Here is a 22,572-nt window from a genome sequence, read left to right as displayed (position 1 = left end):
GGTAGGTGCTCTTTTTTAGCCCCATTTTATGGATGAAGAAACGAAATACAAAAGTTCAGAGAGGTAAACTAGTTACCAAGGTCAGGCAGTGGTCGAGTGGCGGAGCCACGCCGAACCTGCCTCTGGATTCAGAACGCTGGTCCACCTCTGAGGCCGTGTTCCTCCCCGCTCTGCTGGACCGGTCGAGCCTTCGTGGCCTCTCCTGGTGTGTTCAGCTGCTCCAGACCTGTGTGGAAGCCAAGATTGCTGGGAAGTGGCATTGCTGTTGTGTGCTGTGGAAAAGTGTAACTCCCTTTTGCTAGCTGGGCCATGGGGGGATTAGTATCTTTTGAACCTGACTTTTCCTTTTTGTCCCGGTTTAATTTCTGTAGCTTTCTCTGCCTATGGTGCTTTCTCTCCCCAAAATAATTCTTAAGGACTCAAGAATTTTTTAATTAATTTAATTTTTAATTGAAATATTACCAGCTGCCACTTCCCGTCCCCCACAACTGATCCTCAAATCCGTCTGTAATGAATCAGGACCGCTAATGAGTATGATAAAGGCTGCCTTTCTGCTTGCTCTTTGCTTTCATGATGGCCGTGTAGTCCTATAAATGCTGACTCCTTTCCTGTTTTTATACCTCATTTTTCCCCTCCCTTTCTACATACCTTCTTGTACCTCAGATCTTGCTCCGCCACTGCTGTTTCTTTATTTTCCTCATGAAAATAACCGTGAGGCCCTTCTTCTTTTCCTCAGAATACGTTGTCTTGACTTCCTCTACTGACTTCTGGTGCTACTCACTTCTTCCCCCCACTGTAACCCCCACCCTTCGGCGCCTCCAGATCAGCGAGCTTGCCTGATCCTTGCATGTGCCATAGAGACCACGGCGCAGCTCTCGGGGCCCTGCCCTTGGGAGACTATTGGGGCTTGGGGTCCCCCACCTCTCGGGCTCCTCTGTCCATTGCATCCGTCTGGGACCCTCCTGCCCAGCCTTGGTTAATTTCCACCACTGCTTCTAGGGAAATAGCTTTTTATCTAATTCCTGCTTTTATAACTGATTTTAGTCATTAGGGAAAGCATCTCAAGTTTGCTTTTCAATTCCTAGAATTCCAGGTGTCTCTCCTTTTAAATTTTATCTCCTTTTAGAATATAGTGCTAAAAACATTTTTTAATTGAGAAAATGATAGCATCTACTTAATTTATGTCAGTATAGGTTGATTCTGGAACAGTTTTAAGAAAGTAAACTTTAGACCAAGTATAGATAGGGTACTCTGACAGGATGGGACTTTTCCTTTGGTGTTTCTTCTAGAGCATAGCACAGGCAGTTGCCTGATATTACTTAGAGCACAGAGACAATCATTGTTGATGCACAGCGCTCTCTGCTGCACCTGAGTTGTCCTAGACACACAGGGGGAAAGGCAGTTGCCCTAAAATAAACCTGGTTTGATGTGTCTCAACATTCGGGTAAGTACACGTGAGCAGTGAGCCTCCTGATGGGCAGTCAGATTTCAGCACTGAATGAGAAGTGTCCTGTTAAAGATGATCTTGACTGCTCCTTTGCAAATTGGCGGGTGAGAGCTGCAGATCTGGAGCCAAAGAAATCTACCGCTTGTGAAGTGTAGCCTGATGGAGTGCATTCCTAGACGGGCGCTCCTGGCAGGAAAGGCCAGTTCCCTGGTGTGGGCCGGGTATGGGCTTCTGGCCCTGATTCCTTCTCCAGGGAACAGCTCATTCTCCTCCCATATCCAGCCCCGCTTCTGTCTCACCCCGTCAGCGATACTGTGTGACCCTGAGGCGAGCACAGTAGGTATATGCCTCTACGTGCCTTCCACGAAGACTCACCTGGGTGGTGAAATAAATTCTGGTAAAATACTCACCTGACAAAAATTATTTCTAACGATGAGCAGGTGGATTTTTTTCAAGTCTGCTTATGGAGTGTATATGACTTTTTAGTAACTGTGAGGTAAAACCATTAATTCATACATCCCACAAATATTTACTGGAGCCTACTCTATGCAGAGCACGATGCCAGGTGTGAGGGATTTAGTGGTGGGTGGAACTGAGCGAAGACAGGCCCTAGCCAAGTAGGTCCCGCTTCGTGGCCCTCGTGAAAGGGGCTGTGGGAATGGTCGTGGGAGCTTACAGCACGTGGGCCTGGCCCAGGCTAGGAGTCAGAGTAGGTGTCCCTCCAGAAGATGACATTAAAGCTGAGATCCACAAGATGTTGCGAGTCCTCTGTCTGAAGAGGGTTCTGGGAGAAAGGAGTATTTTGCGTCAGTGGGATTCAAGCTCTTTTGCTGTGATCTGCAATAAGAAATATATTCTGCTTTGCAACCTAGTGTACACATACGTACACAAATAACTCAAATACACATTTTGCAAAGTGATACTTGCCCTTCCTCTGTGTGATGCGCTCTGATGTGCGTTGCTGAGAGGCGGCGGGTGGAGTAGAGTGGTTAAGGGCCTGGACTCGGAAGTTAGATTGTTGGTGTCTGAATCCGAGCCGGACACTCACCAGCCTTGTGCTGAGGGAAAGTTAATTAACCTCTTTGTGCTTACTTTTCTCAGTTGTAAAGTACGGATAATAATGGCGTCAGCCTCACAGGGTTGTTTTGAAGCTAAAATGAGTTAATAAATATAAAGCACTTTAGAACCCCTCCTGGTACAAAGAATGCACTACGTAAATGTTAGCTGCTGTAGTTGTTTCTATTATTAATCTGTAATTCATTTTTAAAAAAGCTAGGTGAGTCTCACCAAATCAATTTTACATCTTAAATGGGTTGCAACACACAATTAGGAAAAGACTGTTTAGATGATGGAAATTGTCTAGGTTTGCAGAGGGTTGGAGAAAGAGGCCTGGAGGCGGTTAGGGCTCTCATAAAGGGCTCATGATAGAATTTGGACCTTATCCTAAGGACATCGTTTACATTTTTAAGAAAATTAAAAGATTATGTAACCACAGTATGTAGAGTGAACTGAAGGGCTGAACCGGAGTGAATGCCAGGAACTCTTATTAGGTAGCTGTTGTAAAAATCGTGGCCAGAGATGGTGGTGGCCATGGGGACAGAAATACAATATATATTTTCAGGAGGAATGTAGGGGACTTGGTTATTTGTTTAGATGCAAAAAATGAAAGAGTATAGTAAGAAACAATTCCCATGATTTTGGCCTGATCAACTGGGTGGACAGTCACACACTGATGAGAAAACACTGGAGGATGATCCTATTTGGAGGAAACTTGACATGTTGACTCTGACCTTTCCTTGTCTTTGATGCGTCCAAGCGGAGGTGACTGGTGGGCAGATGAGGGGGAGGGGCTGGCAGTGTAGAGATTTGGAAGTTGGACACATAACAAGGTGAACTTGAAATCATGGCGGCATTAGTGGAGGGGTTATCTGGGGAGAGTGTGTGCAGGGAAGGAGGAGGAGGCTGAGGCCAGAGTTCTGAGGACCCTTCACAAATTGGGGGCAGCTCAGTTTGGGGAGTGGAGTGGTGGAGGAGATGTTGGTGACCAAGGAAAGGCTGCTGCAGAGAGAGGAGGAAAACCAGAAGATTATGGCCATTAAAGCCAAGGCAAGAGTGTGTTTTTTATTAATTAGAAGGGTGTGGTCAACAGTGTTCCTGCTGAGAGGTCAAAAGTACTCCTGGCCTTAGCTGCATGGGAATTACTAACGTCAGTGCACGTCACTGGACCAACTTTGAATGGTTGCCCGTTGTTACGTGATAGACTTTAGTGTTTCTGTATGATCCAGTACAGATAGAATCTCTTGATGCTAACTAAGGCTTGTTCCAAGTTAGGATATCATATATTAATTCCTTTGTTTTAAGAAGCAAAGCTCTTCTTTGCCAACACTCTATACAAACAGAAAAACTTGTGCCAGATTTCCATATTTTTGAGTAATAGAAATGACATTTTAAGTGACATATTAATCCCAATTGCAGATTTTCACAAAGGATTGTGGAAATTAGAGTATGAGAAATTAACTTTTTATTTATTTATTTATTTATTTATTGTGAGAAAGATTGGCTCTGAGCTAACACCTGCCAATCCTCCTCTTTTTTTTGCTGAAGAAGACTGGCCCTGGGCTAACATCCATGCCCATCTTCCTCTACTTTATATGGGACACTGCCACAGCATGGCTTGCCAAGCGGTGCACCGGTGCTTGCCCGGGATCCGAACTGCTGAACCCCAGACTGCCGCAGCGGAGCGCGCGCTGTTAACTGCTTACACCACTGGGCCAGCCCAGGAATTAACTTTTTAAAAAAGTTGATTATTACCAAAATATAACTCGGAGGAAAACTAAATTTACTGATTGATTTGGTTGACTATGGGATCACTTCTTCCCTTCAGCGGTGAGAGAGTTTACCGTCCTGGCTCTCTGTCTCTTTTCTCGTATGTGTTGGCAGCTGTGGTTCTGCTGAGCACATGACCAGAGCGGGTGTGGATCCTGATGACATCAGCTACTCTAAATTAGTACCTTCGTTTCAGTTTTCTCTCATGTTTACACAACAGGGAAAGTACTTAGGTCAGATAAATAGCTTGCTTCATCAAAGTGCCAGCTTTTTTTTGAAAGCCCTTTTTTTTTAATATTGTGACATTTAACCATTATCACACATAATCTGGAGTCCTCACTCTATACTCACATACATTTTCAGACTTTGTTTTCCCAGGATCTATTTTTCCGAGATTCATAAGAGCTTCCCTTCCCATGGCTTCAAAAAAATTGAATAAACTGCCGTATGCAGATATCTTTGTTTTTCAAGGCAACACTTCCATCTTTTATGTTCTATCCAAGGGCATATAGAGTTTTGGATATGTTCAAACTATTAATGCTTTCTGTAGACTTGAAATTGGCATATTGAGCGTGCCGTTATTTGAGTTTGTTGGCCTTTTCTGAAGGGTTCCTGGCTATGTTCTGCCTATATGCACATTTTTTAAAACCTGTTTATTATTTTTACATGCATTTTTAATATCATGACTCATTCTGTGTATCATGCACTTTATAGTCATTGTTGCATTCAAAAACGTTTCAACTAGATTTCTGTCTGGAAATATATTTCCCAGGAAAGTGTAGACTTATATGCATTTCTTGCTGTGACACAATTTTGGTTTCTTTTATATTTTCAATAAGAAAATATTATAAACTAAGTATTTTTAAAAAAGAAAATGTAACTAGTTACCTATTGCTTGGTCCTAGTTAGATACCATTACAGTCTTTAAATAGGTTACTGCTAAGATTTTAGATCTGCCTTCTCAATTTTAATGAACAAATAGAAAAAATTTATAGAACATTTTTCCTATGAAACTCTTTTGGAAAGGTCCCATATTTGAATATAGTTTTATCCATAGAGAACTTATTATCTTTACTATCAAAGTCCTATGCTTTTACTCTCAGAGAACACTCCTGTCTATTTAGTCTGGCAAAACTTCTTTGAACACTATTTTTCATGTGGGTTAGAAGTTATATAATTTGCTAAAGCAGAATTTTCATACTATTTCCAGTTAGTCTGGTCAGCAATGGGAAAGGACTTTTTCTTTTAGAAGTGTCCTCTACTGTTCTGTGTACAAGCAGCTGTTGGGTACCATCTAACTAGAGAGAAACACTTATTAACAGCCAAAATAATAGAAAGGGTATGAAGCCGTCTCTGCTCACCAACTAGAGAGTACGCAAACAGCATCAGAAACAATGAAGAGAAAATGAAAATCATTCTGACTTATGGAATGCTGTTTTCACACTGAAAGTCTTTGTCAGCTGGAATGGCGGTGTTGGCCTGAATAGATGGGGCTTTGTTTTGGTGATTATTCTCAGTTGTCTCAATTAATTCTGCTCTTAAACTCTTGGAAGGCTGTTGGCCATCATGGATTGACTTTGAGGGTGGCATTGGAGGGGAAAATTGGTTACAGGACTGTAGGACTGAACCAGTGAGGTATTGTTGTGAAGATGGGATCATTTACAAAGATGTTGCAAAGAATATATTTTCCTTTTCTCTATTTGGGAAGCCAAATATATGAAAGGGAACACTCCATCTTGCCTTCTTATCTCCATGATTTTAAAATCTGTGAGAAATTGTTTTGGTTGTAGTGCAGACCCAAGTAACTGTGGTTTAAAGAAGACAGGGCTTATTTTTCTCTAATTTAAAAGAAGTCTGGAGATTGGCAGTCATGGCTTGTATGGTGGCCCCAGAGTGTCAGCAGTGTCACTACGTCCTTTTTATTCAGCCATCCTTAATACATATTTCTTTATTTTTTTAAATTTTGGTAAAATATACATAACATTTACCATCTTAATCATTTTTAAGTGTGCTATTCAGTGGCATTAAGTACATTCACATATGTGTGCAACCATCACCACCATCCATCTCCAGAACTCTTTTCATCTTGCAAAACTGAAACTCTGTACCCATTATACTAAACTCATTTCCCTCTCCTCCATCCCTAGCAACCACCATTCTACTTTCTGTCTCTCTGAATTTCACTACTCTAAGTACTTCATATAAGTGGAATCATACAGTATTTATCTTTTTGTCCTTGGCTTATTTCACTTAGCATAATGTCCTGTCAGAATTTCCTTCCTTTTTAAGGCTGAATAATATTCCATTGTATGTATACACCACATTTTGTTTTATCCATTCATCCATCAATGGACATTTAGTTTACTTCACCTTTTGGCTGTGGTGAATAATGCTATTATGAACATAAGTGTCTTAACGTGTATCTCTATCCTCACTGTCACTTCCTGGTTACTACTGTAGCCATCTTGTCAGAATTCTAAGGAGGAAGAGGCAGGAAGGGGAAAAGGCAACTTCTAGTGGAGTCAACCTTCTTTCTAAAGATCTTTTCCAGAAGTCCCATCATCAATTTCTATGAGCTGGAAGTGAAGAATAACAATGATAATAAAATAGTTGATATTTATTGAGTGCTTATCTGTGCCAACATACAATGAATGTATAATTCATTTAATTCTCAAAATAAACTTGTGAGGGTGGTTACATTTTATCAAAGAAGAAATTGAGGCTCGAAGTGGTAAAGTGAGTTGTCCAAGCATAGTGAGTCACATGGCTGTGTGTCACATAGCTACTAAGAGACAAAGCTGGGACTTTGACCCAGGAATCTGGCTCCAATGTTTATGCTCTTAACTACAGCCTTCTACTGTCTTCTGTTCCTGTTTTCAAAGGAGGCTGGGGAAAGTGGTTTTGTCTCAACTAGGCATGTTTCCTCTCCCTACCAAATCAGGGTTTCACTTCTAAGGAAGAAGAGGAGAATGGGTTTTGGGTAGGCAACCAGCAGCACCTGCCGTAGAGTGCCTGCTCCTGGGAACTACATCTCTGACGCACTGCTTCTGACGCCAAGTGACCTCAGGCCTCTGAGATGGCAGCTGCTTCGTAGCACTGGGCTGCTGTCCACCCTTACTCCGTTGTGCTGGCCAACACCAACCACCACTGGCCGGGTCATTTTGGCTTAGCCAAAAAGACAGGGAGTAGACCACAAATACTGGAAAACCTATTGTATCTACCACTTACATGATCATGATCTTCCCAATTTAGGGAGTTGAGAGGAGCTACCTGGAAATGAGGAAGAGGATGAATATATGTAGATATTTTTGTTAGAAAATCATATCTATTATTTATCGAGTGATGGTTTCTGCCAGCAGTGTGCTACATGTTTAGAAACATGATTGCATTTAATCTTTGCTACTACTGTTTTTTATAGGTAGTATTTTTATTATTATTTGATAGTGACAACTGTCTTTCTGGTTTGGGCGTACCGGCTCTTAATTGGTGCTCTAATGTCAGTTGCACCGACACTGGTGCCTTTTTAATCAACTGGTTTTACGGATACGTTCCCCACGTGTATTCTTGGGTTGCAGCACGCTAGATCTTGTCTTCTGGGACTTAGATGATCATCTGCATTCAACCTGAACCATCTCAGTAGAAAGAGACTCCCTTCTTTAGTGTTTAGGACGTAGTCCTGAAATAAAGGAGCATTTGAGGGTGGAGACCAGTATACCTTCCGCTGTCCTTTCAGCCCCTTCTTCTTCTGTGTAAATAATGAAGATATTGCATTGAACCTAATTGTTTGTCTTAAACCCTAGTCCAGTGGTTCTCAAGCCCCGGGGTTTTGCCCCACGGGGAACCTTTGGCAGTGTCTGGTGACTTATTTGGTTGTCACAAGTGGGGAGGGAGTGCTACTGGCATGTAGTGGCTGGAGGCCAGGGATGCTGCGGAGCAACCCCTGAAGCATGAGAGAGCCCCCTGCCCCCACTGCACAGGATTATCTGGCCCGGAATTTCAGTAATGCAGGGGTTGAGAAACACTGCCCTGCCCAGTCTCAACTGCCGTGTGACGTGTGATTGAGTTGTTGACCTTCAGATCAGTTACCTGACTGCTTCAGTGTCTGATTGTGCTCAGGCCCACCCGTCAGCAGCGTGTCTCAGTCGTTATGCTGCATGGAGGAACGCTGCAGCACGTGTTGTGAGGGGTGCTTAAGAGCTAAAATTACACTGACTACTTTCAAGTATTTTACAGTCTAGTTGGTGTTACCCCATTTAAGATGCTTACATAGTGATCTTTCTTAAAGTTTATTTTTAATGTGATTTCAGTGTAATAAATAAAGATTTTACTTTACTTCATGAACTCTTAACATGTAAACTAACACGAAGAACCTAAGAGGCATTCGAAGAGGTTGAGGTCGATCTAAGAGGGAGGCGAGTATTCGGTAGTAGGAGGAATTGAGGATTAAGGGTTGAAGCTGTCTCTTCCCAGCCCAGCTCCACCACCTCTGGTGCTTAACCCATCAGCCTTGGTGTCCTCATTTCCACTTGCTTCACGTTTCACTTTAAGATCTAAGTGAAAGAATGTGTACGGAGAGCTTTTGAAATTTTAAGGTGCTGTACATCTGTCAGTTTATGTTATTTATTTATTTATTTATTTATTTATTTAGTGAGGAAGATCAGCCCTGAGCTAACGTCCGTGTTAATCCTCCTGTTTTTGCTGAGGAAGACTGGCTCTGAGCTAAGTTCATGTTATTTATTAAGTGTTGTTCTCATGGGCTTTTCTCCCCTTAGGTTAATTATTCCTACATCAGATCCTGGATAGATATTCTGAGTGCCTTTGCTAAAAAAGATGTATGGGTTATTTCTATATTTGGGGTAAAAAAATGTATATTATCTCTCTCTACGTATTACTGTCTTCAACGAAGTGAGGTTTGCTAATCCACCATAATTATACACGCTAGTTTAGACCAGACAGTTTCAAACTTCAGCCAAGGAAAAGCAACATGATGATATCCTATAAATGCAATGTAACGGGGGAGACTTGAGAATTTCAACTGATATGAGTGGCATTGGCTCCGGTTCCAGGACAATTTATTGGACAGACACAGCACACTCGTACAAAGGTCCGCTTTTGGCTTGTGCTGGCCAGAGAGTCGCTGGAGCCCCAGACCACCCAGCAGGCCATGTGGATGTGACAGTGCTTGGGAGACAGAAATGAGTGGGGGTGAGAGGAATTCCAGGCCAGCGCACAAATCAACAAGTTCTATCTTTGAATGCATACTGAACTGTTTAGTCAAATAAGGAAAAATGTGGTGGTTTGCCATTTGTCGAATTTCTTGTTCCCCTTCACGTGAGGGGCGTGCTGATTGAAGATGAGACACTCAACATGTCTCCTCATTCTAAGCCCTTGTTACTCCATCCCTGAAACTGTCCCAAGATTTCAGATCCTGATGACCTACTGGGATCTTAACCACGGTGGAGTCATAAATAATATGCAGTGCTGTACATTCTAGTAGAGTGACACCGCAGCACAAAAGAGTAGAGAATCTTTTCTGGAAAAGAGCCATTGCCATTTTTTGCTGTCACATGATCATTCTGTATGCGTTAAACTCTCCAGGACCCAGGCATACTGCAAAAATGCTGACTTTAGCCACATATGTGACCTGTCAGTCCCTTGTTCTTTAAGAGGGTGGTGTGACTCAGGTAGACAGTGGGTGTTGGCATGGAGGCCTGGGGAGCCGGCAGCCTCGTGGGAATCTACTCGCTCTTCCCTGTTCTAAGAACTAGGTGTGGCCTCCAGCTCTCAGCAATTTGCCCGCAGAGCCTTCTATTGGGCGTTAAAAGCGTGTCAGCTCCTTAATGTTAAATCTGAATATGCAAATCAACAAAGATTAAAAAATGGAAATCTGTGCTCCTTAATTTACTCTGTAGAGAGCATTCTCTAAGAAATATGAATCGACAGAAATTGTTTCCTATCATCGACAGAAAAAAGTGCTGACTGACACCTTAACTTTACAGATAATGAGATCTTTGGGGAAGTTTTAATCTTTCAAAGTTTCCAGGAGCTACACAAAAAGTCTGTTCCCCTCCCTCCCCCAGACTTCAATGACCATGTTATCTGTATTTTTGGTTACTTTCATCTGCTCTGTAAACGTAGAAGAATAATATACTTGAAGGTGTTTCAGCTGTACCTGTAACTAGGGCTCTCCTATCAGTAGTTAAAATGTTGAATTTGGATCTCAATGCGTTTGTAATTGAGGGTGAATATTTCTACCTCAAAAAAGATACCCTGAAGTCCTGCATGTGTTTGCATTACCTCATAAACATTTACAACTTTGATGCCAATTTGAGTATCAGATAGGCAGATGGTAACAGAAATTATTAGGATTATCCTTGTTACTAAACAATCCTGATTTTTTGTCCTAATAGAAAAAAGGTGTGTAGTAAAATATCATTCTACCGTTTACTTTTTATTCTTTCATGTGCCCTTTTAAATAGATGTGTTTTGTGACTTAGGTCTCATTAGCATTTCTTATGGAGACTGCCTTTAGGGCAGTACCACTTACTGAATTGTTCTGATGCTTTAGGAAAAGGAAAACCATGGTAACCAGATGGAGGGTATGATTATTTGCCTCTGACCTGGCAAAGTGTTGGGTTTAACAAAAGACGCTTAATAGAAATGTTCAAATTGACCCTCCTCATCACTTGGGCTGCTTGGAGCTCAATCATTCTCATTATTATCAGAGTTATTCCAGCAAAGGCAGCAGTGATTGTATTTTTCATAATCACTCCTTGAGCCAAATGTAATTTGCAATTTGTAGTATTGTATTGTGAAACAATAATGCATTAAAGTGAACAGTGCAAAAATTAGGAGTATAGCTGTGGAGAAAGGATCCAGGGAAGTGGTTGTGTGAAAGGCACTCTCAAGATCATTTTAAGTGGACATGGCTGATTTCAATGCCAAATTGAACATTTAGAAAATCAGAATTATGTGTTGTTTTTACTGTGTTTAAGTGTGTGTGTGTTTATATATATATATTTTTTATTTTATATATAATAATATATGTATTATTTATTATAAAGTCAAAGTAGAGAGGAAACAAAAAAACACTTTGCATATTATTTGCATTTGCACATGGGCATTATGGGGTTAGTGCGGTTTGATTACCTGTGTGGGTATGTTTTGAAAAAAATAAGGTATATCAAGCCTTATAAAAATCCTGTATGGAACAGTAATTACTAATTGACCCGTTTTTACAAGGAGGGAATTTATTTGCTACAAAAAATAGATCATGTGGTCTATGAAGTAGCTGATGCCTGAAAAGCTTTTGAACATCATAATTAAGATGTACGTCCACTCATCTTCTGTCGTTTGACTTGGATGGCTCTAACTATAGATTATAAATAATATTTCAGAGTTATTTATGTATTTATCTTGTGTTTTGAAGGATTATTGTTAGCCTGATTTTTTTCTTAAGTCTTTATAGCTGGATCCCACAGGTTTTTGTTTATTTTTTTGTGTTTTTTTGGGTTGGTTTTAGTTTTTAGATCTTTGGAGTTTACAGCGATTCTTGTAAAGTCAAAATTGATAATGTTGGGGTCAATTTCTTAATTGTTGCTTTTAGTATTTCCTTGTTCCACATCCTCCTAGGACTCCTGAAGGGAGAGTTAGTAGGCATATGGGTGCTTCCTGGATGGGATAACAGACTTTGCTGGGGGAGCACTACACTTACAGGGACATTGGCTGGGAGCCCTGGGAAGGATGTGTTGCCCATTAAGGGTCCGTTGCATGTCTAAAGGCTGCTCTAGCTTGGTTAAGTAGAAGCTGTTTTTTTGTTAAAGAAAAAAAAAAGTCACTTCTTTTCCCTGGATGCCAAACAACACAAATTTAGTTTATTAAATCTAATCATGCTAGCCCTGATGAACACTGTACACAATCAAATAATGATTCTCAAGTTTGTGAATTTCCTTTAAAGAGAACCCCGCTAAACTCCGCCAACTTGAAGCCGCCTCCCATTTTGCAGAAGGACTATCTAGTTGTCATGCCCCCTTTTCGAAGCCTCCCTTCTCATCATTGTTGATTACCAACATGTTTTTTTGCCTAAATAGGAGCTTTCTGCTTTTCATAATCAGCCGTCTCTTCCCTGATTCACCCAGCACCGCCACAATCTACTGCTGAGCAAATCAGCACGCTGTCATGGTGGCGATTGCTTAAAATGTCACTAAAATATGTAAGATCCCGTATGGGAAGAACACACCAGAAGTGACTTATATTTTTTTCTTTTTCTCGTTTGTAAAATGGAGGCTGAGGCGGAAAAGGAGAGGGCCAGAAACCATGAGTGCATCGTTATAAAAGAAAACGCACGCTGGGAATTCTTGCTGTTTTCCCTGTGATTGGGTTTAGGCCATTCAACATGCTTCTCTGTTGCCTGGCAGTATTTGCATGTGTCAGTACAGACAATTTGACTTTGGAGTATCGTTGCACTTAGAAATATTGCCAATGTCCTAGGCATGGGTATGTGGGCAGTTTTTATGATCCTTTCCCACAGTTAGGGTCACTTCTTGACCTTGCGTCCAGACTCCTGGCCCTCATAGACTAGTTCCATTCAGGAGCAATGTCCCAGGGAGCTCATTGCTGCAGGCGATGCAAGATTTATTTCATTTATTTCAGCAAAGATGTTTTAAAACCCTGCTCTCAGTATAACAGCGTAGAGTGACTGACTGTCTTTGTTCCTAAAGCTTTTGAGGTGGCTGGGTGTGGTAAAGAGAGTCTTGGGTCTCAATTCTGGTTTTGCGACTTACTTGCCATATGACCTGTTAAATCATTAAATCTCCCTGTGCTTCCAGAGGTTTCCTGACATAGGAGGATGATGACACCAACCTCACAGGCTGGTTGTGGGAATCAAGGAGAGAAAGTACATAATAAGAATTCAATAAATTCTAGTTAAATGTAATTAAATCATCAAAGAGCATTCACCAGATGCTCAATTATATGTCTCACTTAGGATTTACACAAAGTGAGCCTCATAGGTCTGGGAATTTCATTTTCTCTAGATGTGTCCAAGTTCAGACCCACTGAGATGTCTTATACTAGTGATGAGGTGACTTGATCTCTATTCCTAGCTTGTGATGTGACTTTGGGCAGCTCTGCATACCTCCTGGGCCTCAATCTCCTCGTCTTTCAAATAAAGACATTGGATGAGGTGACTCATTTCTAGACTTTGATTTTCAGAGATGTGTGCAGGTATGCCTTCCGTGCACATGGACAAGAGTGAAATAGAACAATCTACAAAGATATATAGCTAGAGTTTTTTTTTGCTTTAGATAAAATTTAAAGCAGTTGTCTTTTACAGCAAAAATAAGTTCATAATTGTGTTTGAGACCAGAGTGATGGGTTGAGGGAAGTCAATGCTCACACCAAGACTGTGGGAAAGATTGTACCAGAGTCAATTGAAAAAGATTTTCTAGCGAAACTTGAATCAAAACCCATTTAGGAAATGTATGACTCGAAGGACTGTAGAGGAGTGATATTAAAAGCTCATGATACTGCTTTGATGTGAGTGAACTGTGTGTTCTCGAGCCATGCAGAGAACTGGGCGGGGACACAGGTGCAGCACTGTACAGGGTATGCGATTTTGGTGTCCAGGATATTGAACCTGACTCATTGGGCAGCTGGTATCTCTCAAGGATCTTTTGGGCAAATGACAGCATTATCACAGCAGGCAGTGGTCAAAGACAGGTTAACACAATGGCTGTACAAACACATGTGTCCACCAGAGGAAACCAGGTGGTTCCAGAAAGGGATAACGGATTCCTGGAAAAAGGAAGTGATTGAATCATGTGATGGTGCAAATATGTAGAAACGAGGGGCAACATGCAGGGCCAAGTATTGAGTTAGATGGCTGTGTTGACCACTGCAATGCAGGAGTCGGCATTGAGGGAGGTGGCTGACACTGAATTCTAATTTGACCCATTTTCAATTCTCTTCCTCAGCCAAGCAGTATCCCTTAACCTACACATTTCTTAGAATAAGTTATAAGACAAGTATTGTAGCAAAGCCCTCCTTAGACATGAAGACCTTGGTAATTAGCAGTGAGAAATACCAGATTTCTAGGTGACATTTCAGTGAGGTTGTTTTGAAGAAAGTCTTATTGTAAAAATTATTCCTCAGAGCTTACAAGATAATTGTTCTGGATATTCTGTTCCTCTATTTTTAAATTTGGCAGCAGATTTTTAAGACTTTCTTTTTCATGTATCGTGTTTTTAGATATAATATTAGGAAAAGCCCTTTTATTACAAAACCAATTATATTTTTATTTATAGCAGGATGTAATGTGTTCAGCATAATTTTTTCTAAAGATCTCTAATTTTAGTAGCAGTATAAAACATGGTAAAATATTTCAATGTTATTTATACTGCAGAGAGAATTACGTTAATTTACTAAAAACCAAAATGATGGTTTAATAGCACGAAACTCTACCAATAAATTGTTAACGACACTTCTTTCTATATAAAAACAATAGAGTTTTGTTGTGATTCTTTGTTTTGATTGGTTTGTTTGCCTTTTGCTTTCCCCATTCATCGACAAGTGCACACTTTGCCATCATTCTTTACTGTAATAATATATATGGCTGATCTGGCAGACGGCAGTGAGCTCATTTGTAACGCGTCATAGTAAAACCCATTTAGCAGATTACTTTGAGATTACTTTAGCGGAATGAAAGCATTGCGATATCCTTTATGAAGAAAGCCATATGTTTAAGAAATGTTACAATCAATTCTACTCTGATGAGACAGGGCTCATCCACTCTTCTTTCTGGGAAGAGTCTCTAGTGGCAGGTTGGCATTCTTTTTAGCGCACCTTCTGTCTCCATGCAGCAGTTCCTCTAAAGCAATTTTTCTCTTCTCTACCAAGTTTTTCTCAAGGTATTTTTCTTTCTATCTCTATTTTTCAAAAAAGGTCGTTCCATTATGTTATGACTGTGATATAACTAGCAAATTCTTCCTGAGGTGGTGGGGTAGGCGACCACTTTCACCCATTGGGTGGTGGAGTTTTCTATTTGAACGTGTGTGCGGGTTAGTCAGAAGGCAGATCATCAAACTGATTCTCTGCTGAGAATGGATTTCCTTCCTGGATATACTATTAGCACAGTATTTTTTCAGCTGTACTGTTGCTTGGAAAGTGACCTATTTGAAATTCATCTGTGGCTTTTAAAAGATAATAAAATAAATGTAATTGATGTCTTCCAAGTTGTTAAGCATCTTGCTGTTAAATGATTATCTTCATAGCTTGGTTACTGATTTCAGCTATGAAACTGACTTTGCATAGCTGAAATTTTTCAGTGACCTCCCCCCTTTTTCAGGAAGAATTAAGCAACTACAAACTAAGAAGAGCACTAGAATATATTGTCAATTAGAGCGAATGAAGGTGTAGCTGCTTTCTTTTTCTTTTTACACTCTGGAATGGTTGGTATATTTTTTTTATTTACAGTCTTTATTTCATTCTATCAAAAAATTATAGCAAAGGGATTCATTTTTACCCCAATTATAAATTAAAATGCTGTCATTTTTAGTATGTCTTGAAGTAATCACATGATTTATTAACTAAAGCAAACATTAAGAGAAATGTCCAAATGCTAACCTATGAACATTTTATCTATGATTTCTTTACTTTTTCATACATTAATCTTGAATCTATAATTTAAAAAAGGAAAATGTATTATAACAATTTGATGATAAATTTACAAATAAAATAGTATATTCTGGTGATTAGGGCACAGTCTAGGAAAATAATATTTTGATTCCAAATACAGTGAGAGAAAATGCAGTTCTTCAATGTGACTCAGGGTTTACTCTTTTTTTTTTTTTTTTTCTTCTTACTCATGTAAAGATAAAAAGCTGAAAGTTCTAGACTGAGACATAAAACTAAAACTTTCTTCACAAAGTAAGACTAAGACCTTTTCTTTGTTATTTTATTGAGGTCATAATAGTTTATAACATTGTGAAATTTCAGTTGTACATTATTATGTCTCAGTCACCATATATATATATGCCCCTTTATGCCTTAGGCCCACCCCCAAAGCCCCTTCCCCTCTGGTAACCACTAATCTGTTCTCTTTGTCTATGTATTTGTCTTCTACATATGAGTGAAATCTTACAGTGTTTGTCTTTCTCTGTCTAGCTTATTTTGCTTAACTACCCTCAAGTTCCATCCATATTGTGGAAAATGGGACAATTTTGTCTTTTTTTACAGCTGAGTGGTATTCCATTCTCTATATATACCATATCTTCTTTATCCATTCATCAGTTAATGGGCACTTGGGTTGCTTCTGCGTCTTAAGACCAAGACCTTTTTAAAAAACGTTTTAACATACCTAATTAAACTTAATGTTAGATTCCGGGCTGGAAATATCTAAACTATTTTAAAACATGGAAAAATCAACCACTCTCAGTTTTTCCCCCTGTTATTAACTCAAAGGGCAGATATACATGCTCTTCCTGTAAGATGAAACTGTGCTTTTTGGTTCAGATGGATAACATATCTTGTGTCATTGCATAGTGTTTCCCAAATATGATATGGGATTGAATGGACATAATCTAGAATGTGAGACAGCACGGCAGTCTTTAAAAACAAAACAGATGAGTATGGCAGCATTGTATCATTTGAAGGACACTTATGAACTGAAAAACTAAATGGTTAAAATGATTCACCTTTAAGAGTACCTAATTATAAGTAAATAACATGTATTAGGATTTGAACTTAAACTTTTCTTCAAGTTAGAATTGAATACATTTTATATTTCCAGATGCCTCAATGTTGTAGAATTTTCAGGATGGGAAGTCAAATGGGCTTTGAATACCGTCTATGTGCTGATAACACTCAAGTTAATCCGTCCAGCTCTGTCCTATCCCCAGAATTCCTTGTAGACGATCAATAAATTTTTGTAGAATGAGTGAACATTATGTTCTAGATGTTGGCTCCTAGTGGGATGAATCAGTTTTTTATGTTTGCTCTTTCATTTATTTGTTCATTCATTCATTCATTCTATAAAGTCAATCATTATGCTTAACTCTTAGGCATTATTGATATGTTGACAAAAATAAAGGAAAGTCTTTATTTTTAATGCTTTGTATTTATTAGTTTTAAAAGCATTGTAGGGCCGGCCCGGTGGCTTAGCGGTTAAGTGCGCGCGCTCCGCTACTGGTGGCCCGGGTTCGGATCCCGGGCGCGCACCGACGTACTGCTTCTCCGGCCATGCTGAGGCCGCGTCCCACATACAGCAACTAGAAGGATGTGCAACGATGACATACAACTATCTACTGGGGCTTTGGGGAAAAAAAAAAGGAGGAGGATTGGCAATAGATGTTAGCTCAGAGCCGGTCCTCCTCAGCAAAAAAAAAGAGGAGGATTAGCACGGATGTTAGCTCAGGGCTGATCTTCCTCACACACACACAAAAAAAAAAGCATTGTATATATTTTGTCCTTTGTGAGAAGTGGTCGGATTCTGGACTTAAGTTCTTGGGGATTGTTCTTTTTTTTTGCAATTGCGATGATCTTCCCATTTCCAAATAAGATTAAATCTTAAGGGTAGGTAGATTTGTTTTATAGAGGTCAATTTTACAGCCAGTCTTGATTGCCGCCTAGTATTATACATAATTTTTAAAGGAGTGGTGGTGGTGGTATTTTAATTTTTTTTCTATTTTAACATTTTAAGAATGCTTTCCCTTCCTTATTTATGTGTTTTCCATTTGCAAACACAGTGTCACTTTAGTTAACGTCTGAGATGTTCTCACATACACTTCATGTATAGACCAGTATTTGAAATCAGATTTGTGGTAATAAAAGCACGACTGTGCTACCAACCAAGCCATTAGTTGAAATACTCTTTTCTCTTTTATATCAAGTTTGATCCTACACCTCTCTTTTACAGTATGATTGTCACCATAAGCGAGGTTCCTACTTTGTCCTTTTCAGAAAGAGATACTTAGTATACTTTATAGATTTATGAATGCTGAGTTGAGTAACTGTCTGTAAAACATTTCTTTTTTGAAACCTCTGGGGGCCAAATCACTGCAGATGAATATTATTTGAGGGTATGTAGCATGCATTCCAGGCAACATGGTCTTTTGTAGAGAAAAGTAACAGAGCAAGAAAAAGAATTGATACCCAGTCTGAGGTTTCTGAGACATCTTGGATGCCAGAAGAGAATCATGTTAGTGTTTCATTTAAGAGCCTGGAGTTCAGTACGCATCTGTAGAGGTTTATGGGGACTGTTTTTGAATTATGCGTTTTTGTCTCGTGTTTGTTTTTCATCAGATATAGATTTCCAAGTCAGAGATGCCACATTCAGCAACTGCTTTTCATCAGATTTAGGAATAATATTTGATGAGAATGCCTTAAAGCTTTCAATTTAGTAAGCTCAAAGTATTATAGCACTGTAAATTATCTTTTGTACGTTAAACCTTGCAAACATGGTCTTGTTTGTCAGTTTTTAAACTATGATGAATGTTTCCAATAAACTTGAGTGTGAAAATAAAGAATAGTTGTTTATGGAGAGATTATTAAATAAACGATTGTGGATTATCATTCTTTACTCCTAAGAGAAACCCACTTCAATGCAGATTTTTATCTGCTGGCATCTGAAATCTTCAGCACTCAGTCCTGTACATTTATTAATTATTTGTTTTATAAGGGTGAACTGCAAGGTTTTTGTTGTTGTTATTTATTTTTGTTTTGTCAAAAGAAAAATGGATATTGAGGTCATTTTCCAAAAAGTTTTCTCTGGAAAGTTTTAATTAAAAATGAATAAAATAATCTGATTGAAATATTAATACTGGGCAAAACTAGTGAACTGCAGGAGACATTTTGGCCCTCATTTTGAGTACATGTGTCTTTATCACCAAAGAAGGAAAACTCATTTTGTATATATTGACAAGTTAGAATTTTTTGTCATCAACAGGTTTGGCAAACATCGAAAAGATGACAAGATTGAGAAAACGGGTAAAATAAAAATACAGGACTCCCTTACATCAGAAGAGGAGAGAATACGAATGAAGCAGGAACAGGAGAGGTAGACTTCAGTTATTTGATTAAACCTCATTAGATAGATGTTGTTTTTTTTCTGTCTACTCTTTCTTTTTTTTTAATATAAAGAATTTGCATTCAATTGATTATTTTTTCTGTGTCAATCCAAATACTGATGGTTGTGGAGTGAATACAATGTAAAGAAAGATTAAAAGAAGAAAACCTTATATTTATTTGAGGTATTAAAGTGAACTTGAATGGTTTTAGTTAAGACCTTTGCAAAGAAGATAGTAGGACATAGTAGATGAATAAATAAATGTTAATACTGAATTTATGATCACTTTTAAAATCACAAAGAAATATTTAAAATCCGGTCTCATTCTTCTATGAGCATGTAGTATATTATAATAATTTTTAAGAAATGCTCATCTGGAAATAAAACTATTTGAATTTTTATGTCTCATTTAAAATATTTTGATTTATAATAAGAATTGAGGAGGCTGTTAGATTTTTACTATGTTATTTTTCTTTCAGACCTGACATTTATTTCTTTTTTCTCTTTCTATTTCACTATCTTCACATTTCATGGCATTTTCCACTTAAATTTTATTCCATCTCTTCCAGAAAGATTATCTATTGTTAATAGAATCTTTCCATGTGGAGAACCCAAAGACCAATGAAATGAATGAGGAGTTACTTTAAGCAGACACTTGAAAACCATTTTTATAAGTGGTTAGAATTGTGCTCATTGTAGTTCCCCGAGGATGAGAAAGCCGTCTCACACTTTCATTTTTAGAGCTTGCAGGCTCGTGGTGAGAGCTCCTCTGTATCACGACATTTCATTTCCAGGGCTGCCGCTGCAGGAGCTGCTATGCCTGTTTTACTTTGAATAATCTGGAGTTTGAGTTTCTGGTGCCTTGATCGAAGTTATAAAGCTCAAAATAACCCTAGCTGTAGTCCATAGCTAGGATTGTAGCTCAGCATCTTTAAGACCAAGTCCACTCTTCACACCACAATTCTAGAGTGGGACACTTTCAATCTTATACTTAACAATAAATGAAAGAACTAAAAAGGCTATCTCATGACAGTTTGCTTTAATAGTGATTGTTTGGACATTTTTCTGTTCATCTCTCTAATACCTCTATACCTTTTGCAGTATAGTTACTCCGATTCTCTGTAGCTTTTTAGAGTATAAAATATATAAGTGGGAAAAATATGGACTTTTAATTTATGATGCAAATCTGAGTTTATTCTTCTGGTTCTTCTCCAATTTTTATTTTTATTATTTTATTTTATTTTATTATTTTTTTGTGAGGAGATCAGCCCTGTGCTAACATCTGCCAATCCTCCTCTTTTTTTTTTTTTTTTTTTTTTGCTGAGGAAGACTGGCCCTGGGCTAACGTCCGTGCCCATCTTCCTCCACTTTATATGGGACGCCACCACAGCATGGCCTGACAAGCGGTGCATCAGTGAGCGCCCAGGATCCGAACCGGCGAACCCTGGGCTGCCGCAGCGGAGCGTGTGCACTTAACCACTTGCGCCACCGGGCTGGCCCCTTCAATTTTTATTTTTTAAAAATCATTCCATCTTTCTTGCTTTCTAGGATTCTCTCTAATCTTCACCAACTTTGGGATCCCCAAACTTATTAATAAATCACTGTTTTTAGGCCATGGTGCACAGTGTTCCTTAGTGTGTGTAATATGGCATTTAATTGCTCACTAGTATAAACTTCAATTCTAAAAGACTTTCTTTACTCTCTAAAGGAAGGCTATATACCAAGTAAATATATGAACTCGTTTATCCCCAGGCAAATATGTGATTTAGTGAGAGAGGAATCTGAGCAATAGAAAGAAACATTGTGCTTCTCCCCTATCGTGATGCCAGCCAAAGGGGTTTCATTCATCCTATACCATTTTTAATATTCTAAATATTCTTTCTTTGTAGTTTAAGGTGACTGCTGGGTTTCAATGCAGAATTCTCAACATTTTCCAAAATACTTTTATCAAATATTTACAGCCAAATACTAATTTTTATGTAATGGTTTCACTGTATTATTAATTTACCTAAGTCACTGTTCACTTCCCAGTTTTGCTTTTAGTCTTCATCTCTGTACCTCTAATGATGCAATACTTCTGGGAACTAGGTTGGTCATAATGAATTTACAACATACAGGAGGCCTAGACTAAAAATCTTTTAGGGTCAAGGAACAAGTGAATGATCCATTAAAAAAATCAATTAGCTTCATAATTTAAGAAAACTATTAGACTTTGACTTTGTATTTCAATAACAGTTTTTACAGGTATGTTTTATTCAAACTTGTGGATCTTGGAATATAGCAAGTGAATGCATGAGACTTAACTCAATTACGTAATGGAGCATGTGGTGTGTTTGTTATTTTGATAGAGCAAGCCTTCTTTTGTATGTCTTCCTTTCTGTTCTGTCTGTTGGCAATGGCAATGCTCTTTCTGAGAATGGAAACTGCAGCTTCTCTGGGAAGAATTTGATTGGAGGAATAGATAAAAAGTAAAGAAACCACTGCTTATATTCCCATGACAGCCTTTACTTCCCTGCGGATTAGAGGGGAAGCATCTCCTATAACATTATTTACCACTGTAGCTATTTGAGTTCTAAAAATTATTTTGGCTGATTCCATATAAAAATAGAAAACTTGACATTCCTTAGTTATTAGTTATGACATGACCACATACCAAAATTTTTTTTGTCCATACACATCCATGAAGCCTGAATGTTACTCAAGATATAAATACCAAAAAATTGAAAGAACAGTGAGTATAATTTAAAATGTTTTTCCTACCATGTTAAGATCTATTTAGATAGTGAAAGTAAATTGGATGCTTCTGAGCGTGGGTCTAAGATTAAACTTGGCTTCGTTCTTGCTCACTTTCTCCCCTTTCCTTCCACTTGCTGCCATCACGGTGGGACAGGGTCTTGAATAAATGCCGTCCACAGAGGAGAAATGGGTGAGGAGGATCACCGTGTGGATCTGTCCTCTGGCTTGGCTAGTCCTGCCCTGCCACCAACCTGAGCCTGCATGCCTAAGGTCTCTTCTTGAGAAGTGGGGAGTTTTGGGATGATGCCAAGGGTGAAATAGGCTGGTCCTGTGATGTGCTATTGTGACTTCTAGTTCTGAGCTCTGAACCTAGGTACCCTAGCCTTTCAGAAATGCTGTTGACCGCATTTGGGTTAGGCGAGGAAACTAGGCAGAGCAATTTGGTGTTTGGAGTTGAGGTGTGAATTCAGTGCTTTCTGCCCCTTACTGGTTTCTCTTTCAG

The 22,572-nt window shown here is 39.1% G+C and overlaps 1 protein-coding gene across 15 annotated transcripts in view; it reads left to right on the top strand.

Moving 5' to 3' along the window:
• PARD3 (par-3 family cell polarity regulator) overlaps positions 1-22,572 on the top strand; it is a 624,264-nt gene that overhangs the window by 445,017 nt on the left and 156,675 nt on the right. For all 15 annotated transcript variants that reach the window (XM_058532758.1, XM_058532762.1, XM_058532761.1 and 12 more), the window contains one exon: positions 19,215-19,325. In XM_058532758.1, the coding sequence (XP_058388741.1) occupies positions 19,215-19,325 (111 nt within the window). The remainder of the gene's footprint in view (positions 1-19,214; positions 19,326-22,572) is intronic.

This window comes from Diceros bicornis, chromosome 36 (assembly GCF_020826845.1).
Source record: "Diceros bicornis minor isolate mBicDic1 chromosome 36, mDicBic1.mat.cur, whole genome shotgun sequence".
Taxonomy (NCBI): domain Eukaryota; kingdom Metazoa; phylum Chordata; class Mammalia; order Perissodactyla; family Rhinocerotidae; genus Diceros; species Diceros bicornis.
The sequence above is the reverse complement of the archived record's forward strand: the minus strand, read 5'-3'. Positions and strand labels throughout refer to the sequence as shown.